A 27,828-nucleotide genomic window follows, 5' to 3' on the forward strand; every position below is an offset into this window, starting at 1 on the left:
GTGGATGCTGTATTTGTAGTGGAATCATTGAATTGACTTAGGTTGTTTGTGGACCACTCCTGGGCTCCTGGGTGAAGGGTTCACTGCGCAATATCCACAATATAGCAGTGTAAAACACAATTGTGGAGCGGTTTATCAGGACCCGCGGGTTTCAACCCAGGATTGCGGTGCGCCAGCACCGCTATGTATTGCGGTGCCATTGCGTGCCCAGAAAGCGCTGTGCAACTGCACCGCAACCACTAAAAGTTGTGGTTGCGGTATTGACTCTCCTCCCTTCACAACCAACACACAACCTTCAACATCCTCAAGTTATTACACCAACCTTTCCCCCTCATGCACATCACAATACCATGTTTCCCAGGCCATAAAGTCATTTCAGGAAGTGAACAGGCAGATAATTCACAAATTAATTGGCAAAAAGATCTTTACCTAGCACATTCTCTAGCACACCTGAAATGGCAGGCTTCATCTTGGCAATCAATGAATGTCTCACAGAACAAGCCAAATAATTCACCAAGCCAAAAAGCAAGAGACTGGGACACAAGCCTCAGTCCAAGAAACACCTCAACACACTGTCCATCCTCCCCAAGCACAAAATTGCCACAATAACACCACTACACTCCGGTTCTGCACCACTCAATACTTACCTCAACCGCTTCAAACAATCTGTTGAACCGGTCTGCAAATGCCAGGAAGGCCTCAAGACCTTTGATCATTTCCTTTTCATTTGTCAAACTCACAAATAACACCAAAACACACTTAAACATGCCATTCAAAAACAACACACCAAAATGGATAAGAGAATTCTCTCAAACCACCACAGATTCAAAGCTATTTCAATACAACATGTAAATATTCTTGTAGCACATCAACATGCACACAAGCAGGTCTTTTCTTAGACCTGGTAAAGACTCAACAAAGTGGTACCACAACAGGTGCATCTTCCCCTGATCAACTGCAACATTGACTGTCAGTTGACCCCAGATGGAGACAAAGGATTCTGCAAATCCTATAAATAAATCACTATTCACAAAGGGTGAACAACAATCTCAGTCTAAATCCAACCAAAATATGTTCAGATTTGTTTCAAAACTCTCTGTGTGTGCATGTTGATGTGCTACAAGGATATCTACATGGTGATATTATTGCAACTCCACATGGAGATTTGCAAATAGGTGGATCTGGGCTAAGGCCACAGATGAACCCTGTCCGCGCAACAGACCCCAACCCTTAAAATGATTTTATTATGATTTTATTTACTCCCCACTTCACCACCTTTCTTATCACATAATAACAAACACATGTACACTAGATTAAACAGCCAACAGCAACCTTTCCCCTGACACAGTCAGAGGGGTTTTACCGGGGCTGGACATAATACATAGTGTTTGATCGCCTAACAGTTCCAAAAGCACTTTAAGCAATGCAAAAAAACACTGTCAAGATTATGGTTCAGTAGCAGGCATCATTACAGGAATCATCCAGCCAGATGATCTGAATGGCCTTTCCAAATGATATAAGACTTCTTTCACCACCAAGAAATTCCCCATGATTTGGCATTTGCTTCCAGGACAGCACTATCTAAGGAAACTTTGCATTGTTAATCCTGGTTTGTCAAAAGAAGGTGAGAGAATGATATAGGCAAGTTCAACTTTCACAACAGAGAAGGAAACTTCATTTTTCATTCCTCTACTCTTGCAAGTCTGAGAATTGTACAAGGTATTGTTAAAATTAATTGAAGGGGAATTCCCTAAGTTTTCAAGTTCTTTTATGCCTTATAATCACAGATTATCACTTTAATCACTCCAATTGAATCACCCATCCAAAAACTAAATTGCAACCACAACTTATTTACAAAAATCCCTTGTAGCTTAAGATAAACAAAAGCTTATGAAATTGGAATGCTCCAAATTATATATGCACAGACATTCTTTTACTTTGAAGTAGCTCAATAAACCAACATAAACTCATTTCAATTCATGAGGAAAAAGAAAGATTTCAAACAAGGTGAGAGTGAGACTACATCACCCCCGGTGGCATTCTCATGATATTTATGACTGGGCGATTAGATGTCTGGTTGTAAGGAAACCCAATGATCAGGACAATATAGCTTTGAGATCATAGCGGACAAAGGCAGGTGTATTGCTTACTTGAATGATGACCAAAGTGACGCTTTACGCTCGATTAGGGCTATGTTATAGTAATGTTTCTCATTCGGCATCTCTTGCCCTTCTGAAAAAAAGGCAGAACCCAAATAGATAGCCATGGCTGTCACATCGGAATCTTCTGGCCTTGCAAAACGCTTTCCACGGCTATTTGCCATCCACTGGTAATCATTCTCGAAATTTTGATTAAAACTTGCAACTCTTTCCACTGTTTGCGAGATGATATATAGTGAGTATACGTATTCCACTCTCCTTCAAGATTTCTGGTGAGTGAACAAATCAACTGACGACCTTCTGGTAATTTACCCCTATAATTGGCCCATTTATTTGCCCTTGAAATCCATTTTTGGGGCTTACCTTCGGCGATTCCGATTAACCAGATGAGTGCTGTAAAGGCTTCACTACTTTGCCCCATAAGGGCTAGCCGTGCAACTTGTTCTGCTGTTGCTTGTCTTAATGCCCATCTAGCAATGTTTTGCTCTTGAGTAAGATTGGGAACATAATGTTCCAGTTCACTAACTTCGATCGGTGTTGTTAACAATGGCTTAGATTCCAAATATTCCAGTGGTTTCCCCACACCCAGCCAGCCATATTCCTCTTCATCATTGAGCAAAGGCTTCTCCTTTTGGCATATACCTGGTATAGATAAAAATGTTAGAGAACCTCGCACTAAATAGATTGCAGGAAAGGTATGGAGGTATATCAACGGGGATATATGATGTACCTGCACACGATTTGAACGCTCTGGTTGCCGACCTCTCTGAGTTTAAGATAGGGCGTGCATGAAGACTGGATAGAAAGAGTCCAAGTAATATTAAGGAGCTATACATTCTGACAAGGAAAGATTTAAGTGAGTTACAATAGCGAACAGATCAGGCTTTCCAACACACCTTACTCTATTTTATGTCATAGCCACCTGTGTGTGATGCGCTCTTTGAAATTTAAACGATGAAACGCTCATCAATCATTGTGCCCACCTGAGATCTTCGGTTTCATGACTTGATCCCACAATCTCGTTTATTTAGCGCACATACGTCTGACAGTCCCAGTGTCACTCATACGGTGCTTAGACTTATAATTTGGTTGAGATCTTCAAGCAATACCCCTTTCCATCTTGGATACATGCGATAATATAAGAAAGATAAAGAGAAAATGTACGGCCAAAATAAAGGTAAGTCTTTCTGATCTACACTTGCATAGTTTCGAAACGGGAGACATTCAATGACGCAATTTCTTTACGACGCAGTTTCTTTAAGCACAACTAAGCCCCTCACGAGCGGGTTCGTGGGGGCTTAGTTAAGCTTGGAGTTTCTTCATCACTTTGAGCAATCCAAGTTTCAATAGTGGGTTTATGTTGGACATATCAATTGGCTTCTTGAATCTGATTGACAGCTCGTTGAAGTTTCAGGTTTCCTGTCCCTGCATCGGGATTCTTGGCAAGTAATGAGAGAAAGATCTATTACGGTCAAAAGTCTCATAGGTCTCAAGAAAAATATTCCGCCTAAAACAGTTGAGGCATCAAAGCCAATCGGTTTCCAATCAAAAGGTGGGGCGAGAAATATTTGGTGGAGGAAGGATAAATAGAACTCAGGTGCAGTTCAATAATTAGGGGCTCAACCAGGACCGCACCCCGGCACAGTCCTAGATAGGGGGGTCTAAACATCGCCCATTTTGACTAAAAAGATCATTTTTTTAAAAAGAAGGCTTGACACGTGTATCACCGCTATGTTATGGGAGGTTTGGAGAGTGCGGTCAACTAAAATTTGGCTCTCATACCTCCCAGACCTCCAAGTCTGAAAACATAGTTTTGAGTGTTTTGTGGAAAGATAATTTGTTATTTAGATGCGAAACAAAGTGTTTATGCAGATATTTTGGCAGGAATGGATTGAAGATAGCAAATTGTATATCATGAATGATTGGTACCCTTTGATTAGAACCACATTTTTACTTCAAAGCTCAATGATTATTTACCATGCAGCTACAATTCACTATCACTTTATCTGTGTTGTACTTTCTTCTGTAAACAGTAGAAAGATTTTGACCAATCAATTTGGCACCAAAAACTATATCCATTGTTCTGTTCACACCCCAAAACAGCCCATCTTCAATGTCTGTCTTGTTGAGTTGTAGGAGTTGAAGCCTCTCATAGGTGATATCTTTAGTGCATGCAGGATGTAAAAACTCACAGTTTTTATATAGATGGGGAAGATCCAAAGTCAACTTCTCATATGAGCACATGATGAACATATTGATGAGAGTTTGCAGGGTTTGGTTCAAATTTCTTCCTGGAAACACAGACAACTTGAGCCAAATTTGGCAAATCAATCTAACCTAACAAAGCTCCTCTCAGCAAGCAAGCCTGCAAGAGAGGGACTAATTGTCTTTCCACCAAATTTGGCGTGTGAGCAAGAAACTTTTGGCTGGGGAGGTTTCCAACCCATCATAACTTCTTACCCTATACATAAAATGCCCTTGGACCAAAGGAAGATCTTATGCGCCCACTCAACCTGCATACATTCATCTATCTAGAAGAATGTTTGATGCAATGATTGCACATCAATGGAAGGCTGAAGTTTGCAAAAAATCTCAAGATATCCAAGAAAGCTGTTGAACTTGTCAAAAGCTCATGCCAGGCAGGCCAGAATGTTACATGTAAACACATTTTTCAAGGCTTCCTGTAGTGCTTTCCTGAAACCCAGAGAGAGATTTGCTAGAACCAAAATGTGTAGGTTGAGTGGGCGTGCATGACCTTCCTTTGGTCCAAAGGTATTTTATTTGTAGTGTAAGAGTTGATGGCAGGTTGAAAAACTCCCCAGCCAAAAATTTCTTGCTCACACACCAAATTTGGTGGATCAGCTAAAGTTCTTTCTCTTGTAGGCCCATTTGCCAAGAAAGAGGGACTTTGTTATGTTAGCAAATCCATACACTTTTGATTGAGGCTGAAACCTGGCCATGAAAGTCCAGGGCTGGGCAGGGCACACCCCAAATCTCAGGCCTTGAGGCCAGGCAGGGCCTGGTTCAAATGGAGGAGCAAAAACTACTCAGAGAGGGGATAATTCTGTATTTCAACTCCATGGAAGCATTCAACAAAAGTAAGGACCAAATCACCAATAAAAGTTCAATAGTGAAGACAGGAAAGCCTAATTAAAAATAGACAAACTACTTCAGAACTTTATAAACTTGTGTTGGACTGATTCCAAACAAAAACAAAACAAATCTTAGAATAAGTATGAGAACAAACAACACTACGAATCTTATGATAAGATGTGTTTTAGAGAAACAGTCAGATGAAGAAGAAAGAAATCTAACTGAAGTTTGGGATCAGTTTATATAGAGAACACAAGAGACAAAAAGAATTGACATAAATGAATGATGACGTAAATGATGTAACAATTTTCATTGATAGCAATGATGTCATGTTGATTGAAGAGAAACACAAAAGAGGAAAATATCAAAGCTCATTACAATGTAATTACAATATTTGATCGCACCAAAAAGATGAAAAGACTTAGAAAGCAAAAAGAAACATACGTAATTCCAACAACTTGTGTATATGAAAATTAAAGAAAAGCTATCAGAGGTGAAAAAGAACTTTAGAAGCCTACTTAGAGCTTAGAAATCAGACAAATCTACTTGTTTGGTAACCCCTTTTTCCAGCTCTTGCTAAAAACAAAAACCTTGAGGTGGCTGGGAGTGAAGGAGGCTTGGTGATCACTCATCATTCTCAGTGCATGAGAAAAGGTGCTCTCAGACGAACTGCTTGTGGCAGGGACTGTAAGCATTGCCTTTGCCATGTGTGACAAGTTGGGCCGGTGGTGTTGGGGTCAACAGTCGGTTTGAATTTGCTGGAATATTAGTAAAGGATGCCACTAGACCCGCAGGTCCGCACCTAGGGATTCCAAAGCTTGGGATTTGAGAGTGTGAATGTTGAGACAAGGTTCCAGAATTGCAGCACAAATGTAGACAAAATTATTCTGGGAAGACTCCTGATATTGAATTATATTCTTTATCATTGAGAGTTATAACAAATTTGAGTTACTTATGTCTAGAATCAGCCCAGGCCTATCAAAATATTCATGCCATCAATCAGTCTAAATCAAATCAAAATAGAAAAAATCAGAAGAATAAAATCATTGTACTCATAGCTGGCATATTCAGATGGAAAAATTCAATCAAGGACTGTAAAACATCCAAATACTTTGGGCTCAGTGCCAAGCTTACAAGGAGAAAATTCACGGCGAGTATGTGTCAAGGTGAGCTGGAATGCTTCTCTATCAAGAGATTCCTTCCTACAAAAAATTTATAGTCATGGAGGATTGACCCTTTGAATGAGTTTTGAAATCATTGATATCCTTTTATGATTCTTTCAGCCATAAGACTTGATTGGTCTACGGGGGTACGAAGATATACACCAAAGACAAGTAATACACCACAAAATCAAAGCCTAAAGAATTAACAAAATCATTCTTAACATCATCATTGGCTTCAAGATTTTTTTAGGATATCCTTTTTTGTAGCCCAGACTATTTTCATGAAGATTTTCTCATACTTTTTTCATCAAGATATTGCCAGAAAATTCTTGAAAGACATGTGATACATTCAATACTGTGGAAGAGTGAACATCTTTGATTTGATTCTCATCCCCTGAGTTTTCTTGACTGCCCAAATCAAACCAATGCACACTGGGTGAATGCAAAGTTGACTCTGAGTAAGCATTGGTCATTTTTTGTACTTTGAATGTTAAGGGACCTTAAGTCTCCTTAAAGCTCCAAGTGTATGAGAGCATATGACCATGGGTTTAGACAGACTTTGTAATTTTTACAGCGCTTCCAAAAAATTTCCTTGGTGTTGTCAACTTTTGCTCAGCACAAGAAAGAACCATTAATCAAGAGAAGCAAAAGAACTCTATACCTTGACTGGATCAACTCAACCGAATGAGATTTAACTCAATCATAAGAGCCGGTGCTCGAGCAACAACCAAAGCCAACAAAAAGCCAACCAAACCACGAACCAAAACACTAAAACCTTCAACAAGTATATCTGCTACCAGTCTAGAGAACTCACCACTTTTTGGAATAGAAGAAACAGAACCAGAAGCGAATGAAGAATCGAATGATTTTACTGGTCGTGTGCATTCAGAATCATACTCAGCAGAAAATTTAACAGCCGCATTCGATTCATTATTAACCAACAAAGCACAAACTTCTTCAAATCCGATTCCAACAACCACAACAAACGAAAAAGATTTATCAAAACCATTTTCAAGAAATGATAATACACCTCAAACCGAATTCCTAAACCACATTCAAACATCAACTCTTTCAACCATAGAATCATACAGAACCTCAATTCTAAATTCCCTAAAACTAGACGATCAACACGGCAGGATCTACAGTAAGAATGTAAGACAAATGAAAGAAATTTTAGGATTTGAAAAATGGAGAAAGAAACTAGATCTTTTAAATCAAATCGATCATCAAGATCGATCAATCGAAAAGAAAAAGAAATCAAAACCAGAAAGACATCCGATCACAAGAGTCTTATTACCACCTGGTTCATTATCCGTTCGAAAAGCTTTATTTGATAGACCTAGTTTATCAGATCAAGATTTAACGTTTAAAGTTTTGAAAGATCTTTGGAAATTAGATAAATTAGTCGATGCTACGGTTGTGGTAGCTTATTCAGGTGAGCTTTTGGTTCAAAAAAACCCATTTGGAATTTCATCAAATGATTTTTGCTTTAATGTTTCATAGGTCATCCAACGTTAATAGACGAACTCTTAAAATTAAAAAACATTCGAAAAGTAATAGCAATAGAAGAATTACCAGAATATTGTCTAATGTACAACGTGCGTTATTTCAAAAAAAAACATTTCTCTCAAACCTCTCCATGAAATTGAATTTTCCACAATTTTTTGGGTTTTTTGATATAGGAAAGATGGTCAGAAGAAATTAAAGCTAAAAGGTTTTTTCAAATCAAAAATGATGGATATTGGTGGGAATCTTATAGTGAATTAGAAGAAGAAGGTCTATTAGATGATGTAGAAATCGTTCCATGGAATACATGTAAGACTATTCTTTCTTTCTTCTCAAAATCTGAACATCTTTTTTGAAACCAAATATAAGTCCAGCTTTTTTTGAAAAAAAAAACTTTAATTGATCATCTGTTTCTTTTTATACTTTAATTTCCCTTTTATTTGAAAAAACGATCTTGAATATATGATTCAATTCCATCTGTAAGCTCATCCCTCTTTATTTTTCATTTCTCAATTACCTCATACAAAACGTTCTTTACAATTCATTATGCAATTAATTAGTTTTATTCCCAATCGAAATTGGTTATTTCAATATGGTAGATTAAGCCTTGGTTTAATCACCACCAATGATTTATCTGAAGTAAGTTGTTTTTTTAGCTTCATCAACCAAAACAAAACATAAAAGCAAAGCTTGATGAGTTTTTTTGGTTTGTTACCATAGAGATTAACTCGAAAAAGATCAGAAAAAAAGTATACAAGAATGACAGCAACAGCCAATTGTTTAACTCAAATCACTTCCTCATCCAATCTTTCAACCAAAAAATCAATCTCATTAACGCCCAACAAGTTTTTCCCTATCAATCTTTTAACCACTGATAAACTTACCCAACAAACCGATGAAGAAATCACTCCGATCTGTGAAGCCTTATTGATCGAACCTTTACCTGAAGTTTCATTAAGTTCAGAAGAATTTGATTGTATGACATTTCTACAACGACATATGTTTATTCATTCAGCCACAAGTTGGGTGGAAAGTATTAGGTATGTCTCCCACACAAAAGCTTTCCCAAAAAATAATTCAAATACTAATCAAATCATGTGTTTTCTTCTTGTCGGTGTGTGTGTGTTGGATTTGGTTAGTCAATCAGCAGCAGGAGCAAGTATTATGTATGATAAATTAAAAGCTAAAGGTCAAACTATTCCAAAGAGTACAACACCTAGAATGATGACAGGTCAAGAATGGATCAATCTAAGTAAATGTTTTAATGAATGGCCATTTAAACCTAGAGTAAGTAGTTTTCCTGGGTTTGAATTTGATAATTGATGATGAAGCACTAAATCTGATTTTCTTTTTGGGGATAGACTTTCGAGAATGAATTAGAGCTTGCACTTGATGATTCTTATAATGTTTAATGAGGTTTGGTGAATTGATGATTTCGAAGGAATACGATGGAATCCAATTCAATTTGTTAGCCAATTGTAAACTTCTTCCTCGCTAAGAATGCAACATAACTTTTTCTTGTAAAGAACAGATTGATTTACGAGGAAAGTTTTGAATTTTGTTCACCTCTCACAAAGTGCGATCTTTAAAGATCAAATTGAACAGTCCCGTGCGCTATATCCTTGTAATCAATCTAGGTATGCCTCATAAGATTCTTGTCCAAGAGTTCCAAAAGAATTAGATCCATTTGGGTTGATCGAATTCCGTGGAAGTATAAAGTCGATTGGAATAACCTTTCAGCGAAAGGTTTTAAACTTTACAAGGACTTTCTTGAATTGAATTCCAAAGCACAGGTTTCTTTTCGAAACTTTGATCATTCGTATTCGATTGATCAAAAGAATAACCATAAACGAATTTCAAAGGTTTGAGTAATTGACTAGCAACTTGATTAGGATAAGCACCTAACCAAACAAATTGATCTACATCTTCATTAACAGTAGTAGTAGTAGGATGAAGTCTAGGAGATAAAAGATGGATAAGTAAGATCGGTAAACTAGAAGCTTGAGATCTTCTTAAAGCAGGTAAAGTAAACCCACGAGAAGTAAAAAGGATTCCGATCAATCGATCATTCAAATCTTTTTTACTTTTATTAGGTAAGATCAAATTCGATTCTAATTCTCTTATAAACCTTAATTCTCCTAATGAATCTTTACACTGAGCTATAATTCTTAAAGTTCTTTTCGGTTTAGTAATAGATGGTAAAGACCAATTTGATTTAATATCGATACCTTCATCATTTGATGATTTTAATCCAGTATGATAGATTTCTTGGATTCCTTGAAAATGTTGAGTCATGAACTTGATCACATGTTCTTCGTATTGTCTACCTATTGAGGTTCTAAGATGTGGTAATACTGTGGGTGGTTTGGGTTGCTTGTTATGAAGGTATCGTCGGAAGATGGTTTGTTTTTGTTGAAGGAAGTTGAACTTGATCGATGAAAGTTTGGGTGTCATTCTTTTCTTGTTTCTTGTTTTTGATATAAAGTTTGGCAATCGAATTTAAAACTATAACTTGTTTTTACACCTGTATTGTAACGGTTAACCCATGTATCTTGGCTGGCGCGTCTGAAATCAATTATTCAAAATCTCACAACGCGTTCGTTCAAACAAGGTGGGCGTCTTCTAATGGTTAGGAAATCTCGTTGTGGTATCACCTGCCTCAAGCGGTTACAACCCCGTGAAAATATCGGTTCGATTCCGATCGCCCACAGCTACTTAGCTTTTTGGGTGGTGAGGAGATAGACCGGAAGGTTTTGTGAAACCAATCTTGAAGTTTGTTGTAAGAAATTCTTGGATCTTCTCCAGTCTGTCTGTGTGTGTTTTTTGGGCGAGTGCTTGGATGCCAGCTTTTAGAAGTTGATTTTGAAATATGAGATGATGATTTGATTGAGGTTCAGGTTGAGGTTGAGGTTGCTTTTGGGATATATTATCTTGGAGGTTGAGGATGGATGAGAAAGAGATTGAGAAAGCTGAAGCCTGAAGGGTACTTAAGTATATAGCTTAAGGTGTGATGGATATTAGCATATTTGAAGAGTATGCTTAAAAGTGACGCTGAATGACGTCAGATTGGAAAGTTTCATCTTGTTGACTGAACTTGACTGAGGAGCTTGCTCAGTGCTGAGCTGATTTTTAGCAACCAATCCATGACCATTCCAAATGAGATTAACACATCAAAACTTAACATCACATACTATTCTTCATTCAAAGTTCAATTTTAACAATGTACAAAATTATCTAAACTCTCAACAAAACTTGGAGACAAATCAACGGAACTCTGGACAGGATCTTATTCCAGAGCATTCGAAAGATAATGAAGAAACTCAAACTAGACACAAAAAGACTCAGGAAACGAAAAAGAAAGAAACTAGAAACTGTCCACAAGATGGTCCAAGAGCTACTAAGCTATCAGGTTTTGATAATTGGTCAAGTTCAAGTTCGATTCCATTAAAAGCAAGAGTACCTAAATCAAACCAAAGTATCACCAACGAAAAAGTAGAAAATCAAACAAAAGAAAATGGAAAAGGAAAAAATCAAGTTAAGAAAGGAAATGGTGAGAAGATCAAAGTGAGGATCGAAACCACCAAACCAAAAAGTAAACGAAAAAGAGAAGAAGAAGAGATGGTTTTAAAAGAAACTAAAGATTCGATCGTCAATAGAGAAAAAAGTGAGTCAGGTCATCCTTCAAATTGTTGATACATGAGTTGAATTTTATACTTATTCTTTCGGAATCTGATTAGTTTTGAATGAAAGGAAAGAAGCAAGACGAAAGAAAGCAGCAATAGTTCAAGACCAATCAATTCCAATCCACGAGAGACTAAAACGCGATGCGAAATCAAAAGTCGATCCAGAAACCCTAAACCCAAAAAGAAGATCAACTACTTTGAATGCAGCTATCGAAGGTTTAGAATCTATACCCAAATCAAAGACAATCAAACATCAAGGTAGAATCACTGTACGGTATATCTCTTTTCAAAAACCATCTTGAGATAAGATCACTCATCCTGGTGTTTTGATGTTTGGAAATAGATTGGAAGGTCTAATACATTCGGTATCTTTCAGAAAAACGTTTCTAGTTCTAAACTTAAACCAACTCCTCGTAAAGGATCAGGTCAGTAACCAATTTGATTGATCTGAAAACTTATTTCAAAGTTGATGTACTATTGTTTGATTGTCTTGATCACTGACATGTTCAAAAATATTTCCTACAGGTGATTTGGTGTTCAATGAGCTCAAGTTTTTAGATAAGAAAAAACGGATTAGATCAAGTACAAAAAGCCAATCACCAGCAACGGAAAAAAATCTAAATGATAAGCCTCATGACCAAACGTCTGGCAGCGAATCCGACAAAGTGGATTCGCAGAAGAATGATAAAACTAAGAAAACACGAAAAGAAGTTGCTTCTGATTCATCGGTTCGAGAGCCTTGTGCTCAAGAAGATCTTAGGACATCTATTTCGAGTCATTCAGATACCGACAATCAGCATTCGGCAAACTCTTTACGGTTGAGACGTAATGGTAGACTAACCAGTTGTCCATCAGCCTCTTTAGAGGGAACATCTCCTAAGAAAGCCCGGAAAATGTACGATGATCACAAGCAGACATCTCCTGTCAGTTCTCAACATGATCCCAAATCGCCAGATCCACCAGAGATCTCTATACATGATGGAACGGCTCTTGAAGATCCTCTCGTACTGTCAAGACGACCTTCTGGAGGGGATTCTAACTTTAAATCTACACCAGAGCTTCCTCTTCGATCAGTTCCAGTAGACCAGATGAGTAACAATACTCAGACGAACAACTCGCTAGATAGACTGATCATGGCTTGTGAGGCTGATATGCCGGTGATATACGATCATATTACACAGGATCGTTCGTGTCATTCTCATGGTTCTCAGGTAGATTGTCATACATCTTTGTTATCTTTCGAAATGGAAGAGGCAGTCAACGATCCACGATTCATAAGACCTTCGAGTCTTCAATATCAACAAGAGTTTCTTGATGATGATGATGATGAAGCCTATTATACTACGACTGAATTAGCTGAAGGCTTGTTTTTGGAGGATCCAGTCGAGTATATTTACGAAGAAGACTTCTTGTGTTCTCCAGAGATTGATGAAGAATTCGAAGTCGACAGGTATGGCTCCCGACTTGACCATCATTCTTATGGTCCATTGGAATCTGTTGATCATCGAACATATTCGAGATCAAATGCTCCTCAAGCTTTGGAATACCGTGGTTCTCATCAAAAAGACGTCTTTGACTCTCCTGCGGTTGGAGAAGAACTCGATATCCACCTATATGGTTCAGGACCTAGCCGCTATGCCCTACACCACCAAGCAGATTATCTTGACCATCCAGTCGAACCTCTAGAAGACTTTGATTCTCATCTTTTACTTTCACAACCTGATCATCCAGATACATATGAAGATTTACCAGAAACAGATCATACATTCGGGCGATATGAACCAAATCAAGATATGATCGATCAGTCAGACATTTATTTTGATCCAAGTCCAAGTGAAGATCTAAACAACCAGTACTTAGAAATGAGAGAAATGGGAATAATGATGGAATGTGAACGATTACCTTTTAGGAATAGAATTGGTTTTGAAGAAAGTAGGAAACGATTGAAGTTGGATGATGATGATCGATTGAAATTGAAATCGAGGTCAGCTATTGAAGGTGCACCACCTGGATTTGAATGGACTGCCAGTAGGGCTTGAAACAAGATATGGTATGTAAGTAGGATCGTATGAGATCATCCGGATGGTAGAGTTCAAACGATTTGGAAAATATGTTGGAATGCTCAGGATAGAATTCGGGTAAAGTGATGTGGATTTAATTGTTTCATTTCGGCTTTCTTTTTGTAAAACCGGTTTTGCAAGATTTAGAAGACTAAGTCTTCTGCTAAGATTTTGATTTGATGCTGATGATGTGATCAATGGTGTTACCTTTTTCACAAACTTATAAGCGCTTTCAATGTCTCTTTTTATTTTATGTTTAAGACTTGAAATTAAATTATAAATGAGTGTTTGATACAACAACAAAAGGTGGAGAGTACTTGACTAGGGAATTTATTACACTTTTAGGTGAGAGTATGAGTCCACCGCTTCATGAATAGTTTGTAATCAATGATGATGATGATGTTCATAGTCTGCTAAAAAAGAACCAATTTGATTGGAAGATAGGAATGCTTTGACTTCAATGTTTCTTACCTCCGCCCATGAAATTTGGCATACCCCCCCCACCACCACCTCCACCTAATCCTCCCATAAGATTTGGCATTCCTGATCCTCCTCCTCCTCCCATGAGATTTGGCATCCCGCCACCTGATCCACCACCACCACCTCCCATAGGATTTGGCATGCCACCACCACCACCAAGTCCGCCTAACATACCACCTAGTCCACCTCCAGCTCCAGAATCAGCGCCTAGAAATCAATTCACAATGTGTCCAATCAGTCAGCAAGATATAATAAGGATGAATTGAGGAATTGGTTTTTTTTTGAAACAAACCTCCTGTAGGTTTACTATCTGGATTACCAGCTTTAGCACCTTTAAGTTTTTCAACTGCAAATGAGATTGCAGATTTCTCACTTGCTGATCCACCATAACCAAGATGAGGCATCATTGAACCCGAAGTTTGACAAATCATATCACCTGTTACACAACAATCAAAGGTGATTTTTGAAAATTTTGATGGTAAAGTAATACCAGTTGCTGCAGCAATACCTGCTCCACTTTTCTAAATATGTAAAGAAAAATCATTCATTTTAAGCTTAACTCGAAATCTAGATTTGTTTGTGTATATAGAAAACTTACAGCTGAACAAGAGTTTTGAGGAGCTCCTCCTTTGAAGTATGGGTTTCCGTACATTACGATCGCTGCAATAGAAGAAGATGGGAAGTTTGGTTTGGCAGCTAATTGAGTAACTACCATAGCCTAACAAAAATATAACAACAAATCAGTTAATCAATCGTTGTAAAAAACAAACCCGATCAAGAAAAAAAAAAGATATCAACTTAAAGACTTACACCTTCAGAATAACCAATTAAAACGTATAATTGTTTTGGACAACTAGAAACTTGAGAAGAAATATATTTAATTGCATCTCCTGCACCTTGACCTGGTCCGGTTGTATAATCTACTGAAGCAGGATATTTTACTTCATAGTTTCCTCCATCTGGTACAGCTGATAAAACACCTGTTATGAATTTTGCATAACCTGTTGGATGAGCTTGGTTTTCACCTGTACCTCTTGCGCTGAAATGAAGAACATCTTAGATTAGTATGATGAGAGTAAGATTTTTTTACGGGATTGGGATTGGGTTTGATAGAAAGAAGGGGGGAAAATGGAAGGAATTAGATCTTACCTAATGATCTTGTACTTTTTGCAACCTCCACCTCCACTGTTATCGACTGATCCCCCTCCTCCACCCATCAATGCACCTAGATCCGGCATGCCACCACCACCACCACCTGCTTTCTTATCTTTATCTTTACCACCACCCATCAATGCACCTAAATCTGGCATCCCACTGCCACCACCTTTCCCTTTCTTATCTTTATCCTTACCGCCACCACCACCACCTCCTCCTCCTAATCCTCCCATCATGTTACCCATGCCTCCCATACCTCCCATCAAGTCTCCCATGCCTCCCATCATACGTCTTTCGAGTTCTGCTTCTTTGGAAGGAACAGCTAAAATCTTCACCACGATCATCATGTAAATTGAAAATTGAAAAAACATCTTATTGAAAATCTTTTGGTTTTGAATTGTGTTAAGAAAAATCAAAAGAAAAAAGTTCTTGTGTAAAGGTAAGAGAGAGAATCAAAGTCTTGTGAATTTTAAATCTAAATGATCAATTTGAACAACAAAAAAAGTTTTTTTAAATCAAAAAAATTCAAGCAAAACAAAAAAATGAAGTGACGTCAAGTCAAAAAAAACGTCGTCTAAGTTTTTGTTAAAAGGATGGACGAAAAAAAGAATTGAAATGAAATGAATCTGATGGATAGAATGTAATGATTTTGAAGGAAGTGTGATTGACTGATGAGTCACTTTTTTAAGTCGAGTAGAAAAAGAACAAAAGAGAATCAATGCAACTGAGGAGAATGATGGAATAGGTTGAAAGCTTGAAAGAAACGTTAAAGAACCAGAAAAGTCATTCATCTTCTTATGCTTTATCTATGGAGGTTTTTCAAAAAGGGTGTTCAGTGAGAAATATATTCAGTGGATCATAAGAAAGGGTCGGTAATCAGTGCCCCGGATCCTCAAGTGTTAAGTCACTCTACCTATCGGATGAATCAGAAGATATGAATCTGAAAAAAGTTCACTCTGATGATCTAACCGTGGCAAGGATTTCTTAAAGATAAGTTTGAAATGACGTAATTCTTATTGGTAGTACCTTGCGGTAGAAGCACAAAAGATATCTTCTTATAGGGATTGGAAAGGGACAGAATAGCTGAACAGTTTTCCTGAGATGATCTTGTTAAACCTTTAAAAAGTTACACAAACTCGAAATCTTCACGTCAGGGTTAGTGGAACCGATTTCAAGGGTGAATCTAAAAGAACGAATCCCTGTTACTTGAACTTGAACTTACAATCTTCCATTCTCTCGACCACAAAAACGATAAACCCGGAATAGGTTCGATCTTGATTGTCCTGAAAGAAATCATTGACCCTTATCCCTTAAGAAGAACGCTCACATGATCCCCAATACCTTGATACTTACCTATCACCAATCCAAAAACACAACCATTCATCGAGTCTTCCTTCTGTCAGGTATAAAACCCTCGACTTTCGGAATCGAGATCGTCCTTGCACAAGTCTGAGACCTACCCTGAACTTGAAGAATATATACATCGGTAAAAGTTAACTTAAAATAAGAAACTTGAAAAAAGTAGCATGGTGCTCAGTCTAGTAAGACAGTTTGATAAAGGAATTGAAGTCCTTGGTGTGCCAATGAGCGGTTGAGCTTGAATGCCAAATTGGTCTCTAAGCTCTTGGTCTGACTCTCAATAAACAGCCCAATATATAGGGAAAGAAATTTTGCCAATCTCAATCCAAAAGAATGGCACGAGTGCTCCAAGGAATGATGGCGGCTGTGTCACTTCATTTCATTTCCATCGGCCTCCGAGTACCCGAAGTGCACTTGTTCTCGGAACAAGATAGGTCACAGGTGTACAGATCACACCAAGGAATGCTCTGTTGAAACTTTACACTAAAGTACAAATCAACGCCATGCGTATTCAATTATTGCAAACCTAGGCCTAGCTTGTGAAATCATCAAAACACGAATCGTTCAACATAGTGAAAACTTTTGATGTCAAAGATGAAAATAAATGAGTATAGAACAAAGAGATTGCTATGTCAGAGTACAAACCTGATTGTGTAGAGTCATGATAGTAACAAAAATGATAAGTGCTTGCACACGACTAATTGGAATCAACTATTGTAGTCAAGTAGAAATTAAGGTAGACATAAAAATTGGAGAAATATAGTATTCGAAAATCTGACACCAACAAGTACAATGATGAAAGAATCCTGGTCTTCTCTTTTTGTCAGACTCAAGTTGTTACTTCTTCACAAACTAAGCGCTATCTCTTTCGAGGATCTGTCAAAGTGTTTCGCAACAAAAACCCATCAATTTGTAAGACTCGCAAGATCACTCCAAAGTTACAACCAAGTCAAAAAGAAAAAAGACTTTTCTTTTTCTTCGGGAATCAAATTAAGATTACAAATGAGTGTTGATACAGCAGCAATGAAGAGTACTTGACTCTATGTTTTACACTTTCAGACTGGAGTATGAATCTTGAGTTTCATGATTAGTTTGTAAACATGAAGATGGCATACTCCGCCAGAAATAACCAAGGTCCAATTGGAAAACGGAAGGCCTTTTGCTTCAACTCTTCTTACCAGCTCCTCCCATCAAAGCTGACAGACCACCTCCACCTCCACTCCCACCGGCGCCGCCCATGAGGGCTGATAAACCACCACCACTACCACCGCCCATACCACCACCCCCTAGTCCTCCCATCATACTTCCCATTCCACTAGAACCACCAGCGCCTCCACCTCCCAATCCTCCCATGAGACCTGACATGCCACCACCTGAACCTCCTCCTCCGAGTCCTCCCATGAGACTGCTCATACCACCACCACCACTGCTACCACCACCACCGAGACCACCTAACATACCCCCAAGTCCACCCCCAGATCCGGAAGCAGCACCCGAGTCAGCACCTAGAAACAGATTGGGAGGATTTCCATTTTGTTAGCAGGATAGAGAATGAGAGAGAGATTATTGATTGAGTTGAGGTTTAGAACAAACCTGCTGCGGGTGTAGATGCGGAGCTATCTGCACTACCAGGCTTGGCACCTTTAAGTTTTCCGACCGTAAAGTCGATTGCAGCTTTCTCGCTTGCAGACCCACCATAACCAAGATGCGGCATCATGGAACCAGAAGTTTGACAAATCATGTCACCTGTTACACAACAATCGAAAGTGACTGGGGCAAACTTGGCGGGTAAGGTGATTCCGGTCATTGCAGCGATACCCGCTCCACTTTTCTGGAACATTGATAATTTGGATTATAATCAGCTTCGTGTGTTATGAGAAGGATTTGATTCAAAAGAGGAGAGGAAGAAATCTCACAGCTGAACAAGCGTTTTGAGGAGCTCCACCTTTGAAGTAAGGGTTTCCGTACATGACGATTGCTGCGACAGAAGAGGTCGGGATGCTCGGTTTGGCAGCCAACTGGGTGACGACCATAGCCTAAATAATCAAGACTCGAAATCAGTATCATTCAATTTTCAGCAGGAGTGCAGAACGAGAGAGTGAGAATTGTGATTGTAAAAAATGACTTACACCTTCAGAATAACCAATGAATACATATAATTGTTTTGGACAACTTGATTGTTGAGAGGTAATATATTTCAATGCATCGGCGGCACCTTGACCTGGTCCACTCATGTAATCAACTGATGCGGGATATTTCACTTCGTAGTTTCCTCCATCAGGAACAGCGGCCAAGACACTGGAGATGTATTTACGGTATCCTATTGGCGTCGCTTGGGGTTCACCTGTACCTCTTGCGCTACGGAGAAGGAAGGTGAAGAAGGTGAAGGTAATCTGAGGTTATTATCCAGAGTCGTGGTGCTGTTTAATTGGATGAAACATCAAACTGAGAAATTAAAGCTCACCTGATGATCTTATACTTTTTGCAACCCCCGCCTCCACTGTTATCGACTGCACCTCCACCCCCACCGCCCATCATTGCGCCTAAACCTCCCATACCACCAACACCACCGCTACCACCACCTCCCATCATTCCGCCTAATCCTCCCATACCACCACTGCCACCACTGCCACCGCCTCCCATTCCTCCCATCATGCTACCCATTCCTCCCATCATACGTCTTTCAAGTTCCGCTTCTTTAGAAGGGATGGCGAGAATGTTCACCATGATGATCATGTAAATTGAAAGTTGAAAAAACATCACATTGAAAGAATGTGACATCTTGACTGATCTTGCCGAAAAGATGATCAGGTATGGTAAGAAGAATGAGACGAAAAGAAACTGAAGTGTCGGGTTAAATCAGAAGGCCGATTGACAAAAAAAACCAAAACAAAAAGATGACGTCAAGTCAAACAAGCCAAATCAGCTTGAAAGAATGAGAAGAAGAAGAGAAGTAAATCCTGGTTATAAAATTTTGCAAATGGTATGTGATTGACTGATGAGTGACTATTTGATTGACAGTGAAACGAAACCTGGAAAAACAGACAAAAAACAAAAAACTGTCACCACAAGTGAAGAATTGATCGAGCGCTCAAAAGGGGACAGAAAAATGATACAAAGCGAACAAGAAAGCTCTCATCTTTTTGTGCATGAATCAATTTTAACGTCTTGTGATCTGCAAAGGGTGTTCTATGAAATGTATTCAGTTGTTCGTAAGAAAGGGTCGGTAATCAGTGCCCCGGATACCCAAGTTGTGAGTCCCTCCGCTCATTGGAGAAAACAAGATACTCTAACCTGAAGTACCCTTTGATGATCTACCCGTGGCAGAAATCTCTCATGAGTCATTGGTTCTTTTGATTTCGCCAAACCTCTAAAATAGCGTGGTACTTTATGGCGTTACTTTGCGGTAGACTGATGGCCCCAGATCGCCAGTGTCACAGGGCTTGGAAAAATACCCAATCGACCTTGTGTTGAGATGCTGAGGTAGGATTCAAAAGGTCCACATGCTCAAAATGACATGGATAAATCCCTGTTACACCAACTCTCGATATCTTGAAGCTTGACTAAACCCCTCGCGCGGCCTATGACATCCCGTTCTACATATCTTACCCGAAAAATCAACCATGGAACAAGACGATTCGACCTTTCTGAATCGAAGACCACCTCCGCGTTCTGTATACACTGCTTTCATAACAGAAGATATCGAGTAGACCTAAGCTGCTATGAGCAAGTAAAGCCTGCATCTCAAATGCGATCGCTTCCCATTACACTACATACCATTTACACACACATACATCAGGACCCCGGCATGCTCTTATAAGGGGTACAGATCCAAAAATGTGACTTTTGAGCTTGCTCGGAAACTTGTCCCTGGCTTTACCCATAGCTTTAAGACAGGTTTAGTCTTTTCAATCAGCTGTATTGGACTTAGCGACTCTGAAATTCAGGCAGAAACCGGTAAAATCCAAGAGAACGCTGTTTAATCCCATATGTCGTATCTCCGCGCGAGCTCAAAAGTCACAATTCTAGATCTGTACCCTTCATAGGAGCATACCGGGGTCCTCATACATCCCACTACCAGCACAACACTGGTTCAACCTCCGTAGACTCGGTACAAAGGTACCGGTATACGGTCCACCCGCCCGTGAGTGTTGTCGTGCTGCACTAAAAGCAAATACGCAAAGTTAAAGTTACAAGTCAAACTCTCCATCCACCAACAACCCAATTCACCAAAACCGAACCTTGACTCTCTCAATCTCACTACTACACCATGAATATGGCTGCACCCACCATGCCTACCCCGCAACTGTACAACGGGAGCGAACTCGTATCCCGGCTTGAATCAATGGCCGAATTTTTTGACCGTGGTGCTCTGAACGGTCAAAGTCAAAGTACTGATGCTGAACCTACTGGCACACAACAGACCACGACCACATCTCAACCAGCCAAAACTCGCAAACGCCCTGCCATCAAGACGAAGAACAAAAGAAATGCCAAAAAGAACAAGGAAACCAACGACAACCCACCCGAGATCAACGTTGCCAACATCCAAGCCCAGGGCAAGACATCCTTCGAGCTCCGATGTCTAGCTGAAAAGCACGCCCAAACTGGTATGAGTGACGCAGTTTTTGAATCTATATTGAAATTCCACGAAGAAATGGAAACATTAATTGCCATAAAAGCACTGGAGCTTGGGACTACTGTCTCGGTCATTGAAGAGATATTGTAAGTAATTCATCTCACATACTTAACTACCTATTTAATTTACGAAACATCTACTGTATTATGTAGCGGCAAGTACATGGGCGTACGGCGACCATCAGCCTGGAACGGATACCTCCAAAGTGACTTGGCTCGAACCATTTTCAAAGCAGGTTAGTGTTTTTCTCAAGTTTCGAACTTATCTTGTGATCAGTCGAGTAATGATATGTATGAACAAAAGCTGGAGGGATCGCCAGTGGGGAAGCTATGCGATTGTTAAGCGCCAAGTGGACATCCATGGATAAGGCTGAAAAAGACGCTTACAGGAAGGTAGCTGATAACGTCAATGCCGACACCACTAACGACGAGCTGGAGGAATTGGGAATCGGGGCGCAGTCTCGAAATGCAATTCTCCAACCTCGTACCACGGTTATAACTAACCCTCGATGCCTCAAGCAATACAAAGTCACCGCCAAACGTCTTTTGGATCAAACTCTCGCCAAGGTAAGTGTTTAGTTTGGGACGGCTTAAACCACATACACAACACATACATTGACAATCAGTTCTCATTTGACACAGTGTGCTCCCATTGCAAGAGCTAACTGTTTTGAGATGGTCATCATAGCAATCTCAACCCATGTCGCCAGAAATTCATTCCAGCTCACCAGGAACACTATCGGCGTCGACAAAGCCCTCAATATTATATACAAGAACCAAGGTGCCGATGCGTTACCTGTGCAGCTGCAGGCATACATGGTGGGTAGTACACCTCAAAAGCTCACGATGGACCTACAAGGTCAGTTTGTATTGTAAGTATCTATCCTTCCGAGATGTCAGTGACTGATGTCTCTTCTTTCATCAAAGATTCGGGCCGACGATTCCAATCTCGCGTAGTCAACGCACTGTCAGCATTCTTATGTAAGTCTTATATCCTAGACTCTCAATATCAATACTCCGTGTATTCTGATCATACTTCCATTGTCATGTAGATGAAACCACAAAATTGAAACATTGGCCTTGGACCAAATGTGATGCGACCCTTGCCGCAGCCGGATATGAATTGAAACTATTACCGGGTGCTCGATCCGTTGCGGAGACCTTCAAGACGTGCAGCAAGCACCTCAATCAAGCTACGCTGGTTGCCCTCAACGAAGATTTGAAGGATCACCTAATTCAGCTAGTGCGGATTCAACGGCCACAAGAAAATGATATCAATACTAGACACGATCAAACTCCTCATGTTGATACTGATAGACTCAACGCAACTCAAAACGATATCGGGAGTATTACGAGTAATACACACAACCAAACTCAACCAACCACTACCAGTTTCAATCGTGCCAATACCAATATCATGGAGCCTCGAGTCATAGACCCATTGTTGTTCTAAATTACAATAGCATCTCATCTTATTTTGTTTGTAAAAGATTTACATATTGTCTTTTCCTATCTTGGTTTCCTTCTTTTCAACACCAATAACTGCTTATCCCCGAAATGCACATGTTGAACCTTCTTCAATCTGATACATTGATATTCATTTCGATCCGCTACATGGATATTTATATCTATATTGAAGTCCCGAGTCCAAATCAACTGTCGTCGAAGACATTAATTGCCACCACCCTAAAAAGGGTTTGCCAAATTGATCTTCATGCATCCTGCTGACTTGCTATGTATGTGAAAGTATGCCATCATAGCTGAAGGCGTCGCGTCAACAAGCACAACAAGCACTTTGTCATCAATCCCCTTCTTGCTGCATCCAAACACCTCCGATTTTGGAAAAGGTAAACCTTTTTACCCAGCTTTCAACTATATAAGCTCGAGAGAATGAGGCCCTTCCATCATCCATAACTCACCTTCCATCCCTGCTTCGTTTCTTGTTCTTCGTTTCTTGTTTTATTCGTTCGATTGTCTGAATATCACATATTCTTTACGTTTTAGTTTCTGATCGTTACCTTTACACTCCGCTTCATTATATTGTCACTTCACTGTTTGTTCTTAGTGTCTGATTATTTCCTCTTTATTGTATTCTATCAATTAGTCCAATAGTCTACATCAAGTTCAGTATACTATCATAAACTCAAGTCTCCTTAATCGCTATCGCCATTGATCGATCATGGTTACTCAAAGATTCTCGGTTCCCTTTTCTTTGTCACCTTTTCTATCCCCGAACCCAAGCAGTCCCACCGCGACGGAGCCATTTATTCAACAGGCCACCGGAAACACCCCTCATCCTAGTTCCTCCCCACCTATCTCATCTCCAATCGGACTCACACCAACTGTCCGATCTCAGTACCCGTACTATCCTAGTTTATCACCGGGCGAAGACGCCAGACCAAGAAACACCGACCAACCACGCCAGCAATCTCTTAATCGAGCTATACCAAGGCTAGATTGTAACTTACCTGAAGTCAAGCAGTGGGTCAATCAGTGCTATCATTGTGGTCAACTCGGCCATCTCATGCATGCGTGCCCTCGAAAGCACTTACCTCGAATTGCCGAACATGAGTACGACTGGCGCTACGTCAAGTATGATAACTTCACTCCAGCAACCAAGTTGTATAGTGTGATGGCTTTATGGCCAAAAAGCCAACCTCTCGCGCCTCGCACTGTGTAAGTACGGTCATATTGTTATAAGACTTTGTTTTTGTTTTAATTATCGTTGACATTATCGATCAATCGATCTGAATAAACAGAACCACCGAAGCCAGCCAATCGACGAGTATCTTATCCACCGCATCACAGGCCTCTTCTTTGACCCTTTTGGCTGATGAAGAAATGGACACAGACGGACCTCCAGTCATACCTTTTTCCACCCATCCAACCTACATACACACGGGTACTACCTCCTTTTGAAAGGGTTTGACTCGATCGAGATCGTGCTCCTTCATGGACATGCATTACATGAACAACTGCCGATGTAGTGTTGAAGCTCACGGCGACGCTTGCTTATGTAAGTTTACACCACCTTCTTTCGAGCTGAGTATTGCACTGGTTGACTTTTCTTTTGACAATCATCAGATAGAGATGATTGATCAATCTTTCGATCCACTTTTGTGTCGATTCTATAAAACGATGTTTCCTTTCATTGATGTTTATGCAAAAATCTTTCCTTTCATTGATCTTCCTTGTTATTGTCTTCCAACTTGTGTCTGAAACTTGTAATTGTTATCTTATACAGTCATCAGTTTGAGAAGATCAAACTTTTGATATTACATTGATTATGTTTATCGCTCAATTGTTTTCTTTTTTTCTGCTCAAACTTTTTGTTGTTTTCTGTCTGTCTATCATCTACTTGTACTTCAAGGTTTTATCGTTTTTTTTTTCTTGTCAATGTTCTTATGGTTTTGATTTCTGTCTATGATCTACCTGTAGTTATTCTGTGAGTAATGTAAGGTTCTATCGGGGTCAGACTCGTAGCTAGCTTTTGTGGAGGAGTGAGTTTTTCGCGCCCTAAATGTGTGCCCACAGTGACCATATTATAGTATATGGAAGCATAAGGTTTGCCCATTATTTTAGTACAATAAATTTCTCTAAAGTACACTTATGGTGTAACTTGGAGAAATTTTGGGATTGACCTAGATTGCCTCTTGGGTCAAGTTACCACACATTTTTCACCCCCTAACAGTGTGACAGTGGGGACCATATTATATCAGATGAAAGCTTGAGAGCATCTCATTTATTTGGTACCATCACTTCCAGTCTGGTACATATGTAGTGGAATGTATAGTAAATTCGATTTTTATTGGTAAAATAGCATTTTGGGAGGCGTATGAGTGTTTATACACCTAAAAGTGTGCCAACAGTTACCAAATTGTATCAAATGGAAGCTTGAACCTTGCTTTTTAATTTGGTACTACCATCAACTTGATAGTGCTCTGGATGCAAAAGTTATAGCAGTTTTGAGGATGATCGGGAGATAGTATTTCGGGAAAGGTGCGTGTGAGTATTTCACCATCATAAAGTGTGACAAAAGGGACCATATTGTATCATATGAAAGCCTTAGTCTTTGTTAACAATTTAGTACATTTACTTCCAGTATACTCCACATGTTGTGGAAGTTATACCAAATTCGATTTTTATTGGTAAAATAGCCATTTGCGTGTTGTAAGGGGATCATACTGACACTTGTGAGTGGTAGTAGGGTGTGAGTAATGGCATTTCTGAATGCCCTAACCTTACTGATCAAAATGATACCATCTTTTTGGTATTTGGATGTGATTTGTAAAAGTCATAAACAAATGTTGTTTTTGGGTACATGGCAAGTCATGAGTGTGTATCAGAAATGACCACATGTTGAAGGAAATACTTGTGGGTGGAAATACCATGGAAGTAATAACATTTCTGAATTCCCTAACCTTACTGATCAAAATGATACCATCTTTTTGGTATTTGGATGTGATTTGTAAAAGTCATAAACAAATGTTGTTTTTGGTTACACTACAAGTCATGAGTGTGTATCAGAAATGACCACATGTTGAAGGAAATACTTGTGGGTGGAAATACCATGGAAGTAATAACATTTCTGAATGCCCTAACCTTACTGATCAAAATGATACCATCTTTTTGGTATTTGGACATGATTTGTAAAAGTCATAAACAAATGTTGTTTTTGGTTACACTGCAAGTCATGAGTGTGTATCAGAAATGACCACATGTTGAAGGAAATACTTGTGGGTGGAAATACCATGGATGCAATAGCATTTCTGAATGCCCTAACCTTACTGATCAAAATGATACCATCTTTTTGGTATTTGGACATGATTTGTAAAACTCATAAACAAATGTTGTTTTTGGTTACACGGCAAGTCATGAGTGTATACCAGAAATGCCCATGTTGAATAAACCTTTACAAATACGGTCCAAATACCAAAAAGATGGTATCTTTTTAATCAGCAAGGTTAGGGCATTCAGAAATGTTATTACTCGCACCCTACTACCACTCACAAGAGTCAGTATGATCCCCTTACAACACGCAAATGGCTATTTTACCGATAAAAATCGAATTTGGTATAACTTCCACAACATGTGGAGTATACTGGAAGTAAATGTACCAAATTGTTAACAAAGACTAAGGCTTTCATATGATACAATATGGTCCCTGTTGTCACACTTTATGATGGTGAAATACTCACACGCACCTTTCCCGAAATACTATCTCCCGATCATCCTCAAAACTGCTATAACTTTTGCATCCAGAGCACTATCAAGTTGATGGTAGTACCAAATTAAAAAGCAAGGTTCAAGCTTCCATTTGATACAATTTGGTAACTGTTGGCACACTTTTAGCGTGTATAAACACTCATACGCCTCCCAAAATGCTATTTTACCAATAAAAATCGAATTTACTATACATTCCACTACATATGTACCAGACTGGAAGTGATGGTACCAAATAAATGAGATGCTCTCAAGCTTTCATCTGATATAATATGGTCCCCACTGTCACACTGTTAGGGGGTGAAAAATGTGTGGTAACTTGACCCACTGCAGTACTGATTCCTACCTATGTACATACCAACTTTTCCTGTGGTGGATTAATGTCTTCCAAAATTCACTCTCACACTCATTGAAAAAAAAAGTTTCACATGATTGTACACTGAGAGGATAATATATATTGCATGACAAATGAAAAGATCATAAAATCTAAAATTACAACTAGTCATATTCAAGACCAACATTTTGCATCATGTTGGTGAGCATTCCTGCATCAATCCTATTCTCCCATTCTGCATCATCAATATCATCTTCATCAATCATAAACAGTGTGTTAGCACCTGGTACATCCTCTTCTCTTTGGCCTTCAATCTCATCAGGCCTTTCTTGCTGTCCGACCTCAATCTCATCTGGTAATTCTTGCTGTGGATGCACAACATCGTCAGGTATTTCTTGCTGTCGATCCAGAATATCATCAGGTAATTCTTGCTGTCGGTCCACCATTAGTTCATCCCTTTCTTGTTGTCGCTCTTCATCAAGCCTGATTGGTTCAAAAAGATGCTCGAAGTCGCCGTGTCTGCTTGAACCACAACCTGACGCGCGCAGATGAGCAATTCTATTATGCTGTGTTTTCCACAACGTCATCAGTTCCAGATCCCCGAGCTGAGGAGATGTATTCATTATCACCTCCATCACCTTGTCGTCCCAATACAGCGCCAATGTGCTCATCTTGACAAATGAATTATGAAGTAGTCCCTTGATGGCTTGAATTCGACCCGCAGTTGATAATAATTGAAGGATCTCGTGGTTCATGAATGATTGGAGCAATTCACTATCAGGATGAACATCGTCTTTGAGGTGATTGAGAATGACCCAGAGACGGTCGTGTTCCTGCGTGGCCCATTGCATTGATCTTCGAACTTCCCATCCAAGCCGGCGAATTTCCTCATGACCCCTTCGAACTCGCGCCAACGCACGCATTCCCATTTGTGTACGGGATCAACAGCCCACGGCTCACTAGAGTGTGGAACAC

General features: G+C 39.5%; 10 protein-coding genes across 10 annotated transcripts; 5 read left to right on the forward strand and 5 right to left on the reverse strand.

The window, feature by feature from the left end:
- Positions 1-2,146: 2,146 nt before the first annotated feature.
- MELLADRAFT_53986 (uncharacterized protein) lies at positions 2,147-2,995 on the reverse strand (the record flags this gene model as incomplete). The annotated part of the gene is made up of 3 exons (XM_007417145.1): positions 2,147-2,373; positions 2,454-2,801; positions 2,890-2,995. 3 exons carry the CDS (start codon positions 2,993-2,995, stop codon positions 2,147-2,149), a joined length of 681 nt encoding a protein of 226 aa, XP_007417207.1.
- Positions 2,996-7,044: 4,049 nt separating this feature from the next.
- MELLADRAFT_79454 (uncharacterized protein) lies at positions 7,045-7,918 on the forward strand (the record flags this gene model as incomplete). The annotated part of the gene is made up of 1 exon (XM_007417172.1): positions 7,045-7,918. The coding sequence occupies one exon, from the start codon at positions 7,100-7,102 to the stop codon at positions 7,916-7,918; it is 819 nt and encodes a 272-aa protein (XP_007417234.1).
- A 762-nt stretch (positions 7,919-8,680) lies between these two features.
- MELLADRAFT_79455 (uncharacterized protein) lies at positions 8,681-9,492 on the forward strand (the record flags this gene model as incomplete). The annotated part of the gene is made up of 4 exons (XM_007417173.1): positions 8,681-8,897; positions 8,937-8,961; positions 9,061-9,208; positions 9,283-9,492. The coding sequence occupies 4 exons, from the start codon at positions 8,681-8,683 to the stop codon at positions 9,331-9,333; spliced, it is 441 nt and encodes a 146-aa protein (XP_007417235.1).
- A 178-nt stretch (positions 9,493-9,670) lies between these two features.
- MELLADRAFT_79456 (uncharacterized protein) lies at positions 9,671-10,846 on the reverse strand (the record flags this gene model as incomplete). Its single annotated transcript, XM_007417174.1, has 1 exon — positions 9,671-10,846. One exon carries the CDS (start codon positions 10,373-10,375, stop codon positions 9,671-9,673), a length of 705 nt encoding a protein of 234 aa, XP_007417236.1.
- Positions 10,847-11,055: 209 nt separating this feature from the next.
- MELLADRAFT_118281 (uncharacterized protein) lies at positions 11,056-14,079 on the forward strand (the record flags this gene model as incomplete). The annotated part of the gene is made up of 4 exons (XM_007417192.1): positions 11,056-11,585; positions 11,659-11,873; positions 11,948-12,029; positions 12,130-14,079. The coding sequence occupies 4 exons, from the start codon at positions 11,078-11,080 to the stop codon at positions 13,641-13,643; spliced, it is 2,319 nt and encodes a 772-aa protein (XP_007417254.1).
- Positions 14,049-15,643, reverse strand: MELLADRAFT_112643 (uncharacterized protein; the record flags this gene model as incomplete). The annotated part of the gene is made up of 4 exons (XM_007417224.1): positions 14,049-14,077; positions 14,136-14,351; positions 14,437-14,475; positions 15,325-15,643. 4 exons carry the CDS (start codon positions 15,641-15,643, stop codon positions 14,049-14,051), a joined length of 603 nt encoding a protein of 200 aa, XP_007417286.1.
- Positions 15,644-17,822: 2,179 nt separating this feature from the next.
- MELLADRAFT_18283 (cutinase) lies at positions 17,823-19,439 on the reverse strand (the record flags this gene model as incomplete). The annotated part of the gene is made up of 5 exons (XM_007417137.1): positions 17,823-18,163; positions 18,252-18,489; positions 18,575-18,694; positions 18,788-19,016; positions 19,123-19,439. 5 exons carry the CDS (start codon positions 19,437-19,439, stop codon positions 17,823-17,825), a joined length of 1,245 nt encoding a protein of 414 aa, XP_007417199.1.
- A 2,600-nt stretch (positions 19,440-22,039) lies between these two features.
- MELLADRAFT_73370 (uncharacterized protein) lies at positions 22,040-22,889 on the forward strand (the record flags this gene model as incomplete). The annotated part of the gene is made up of 3 exons (XM_007417162.1): positions 22,040-22,155; positions 22,224-22,277; positions 22,349-22,889. 3 exons carry the CDS (start codon positions 22,113-22,115, stop codon positions 22,747-22,749), a joined length of 498 nt encoding a protein of 165 aa, XP_007417224.1.
- A 586-nt stretch (positions 22,890-23,475) lies between these two features.
- On the forward strand, positions 23,476-23,976 carry MELLADRAFT_68533 (uncharacterized protein; the record flags this gene model as incomplete). The annotated part of the gene is made up of 1 exon (XM_007417150.1): positions 23,476-23,976. One exon carries the CDS (start codon positions 23,476-23,478, stop codon positions 23,974-23,976), a length of 501 nt encoding a protein of 166 aa, XP_007417212.1.
- A 3,041-nt stretch (positions 23,977-27,017) lies between these two features.
- Positions 27,018-27,704, reverse strand: MELLADRAFT_112647 (uncharacterized protein; the record flags this gene model as incomplete). The annotated part of the gene is made up of 1 exon (XM_007417223.1): positions 27,018-27,704. One exon carries the CDS (start codon positions 27,702-27,704, stop codon positions 27,018-27,020), a length of 687 nt encoding a protein of 228 aa, XP_007417285.1.
- Between the last annotated feature and the right edge of the window lie 124 nt (positions 27,705-27,828).

This window comes from Melampsora larici-populina (assembly GCF_000204055.1).
Source record: "Melampsora larici-populina 98AG31 unplaced genomic scaffold MELLAscaffold_69, whole genome shotgun sequence".
NCBI lineage: Eukaryota > Fungi > Basidiomycota > Pucciniomycetes > Pucciniales > Melampsoraceae > Melampsora > Melampsora laricis-populina.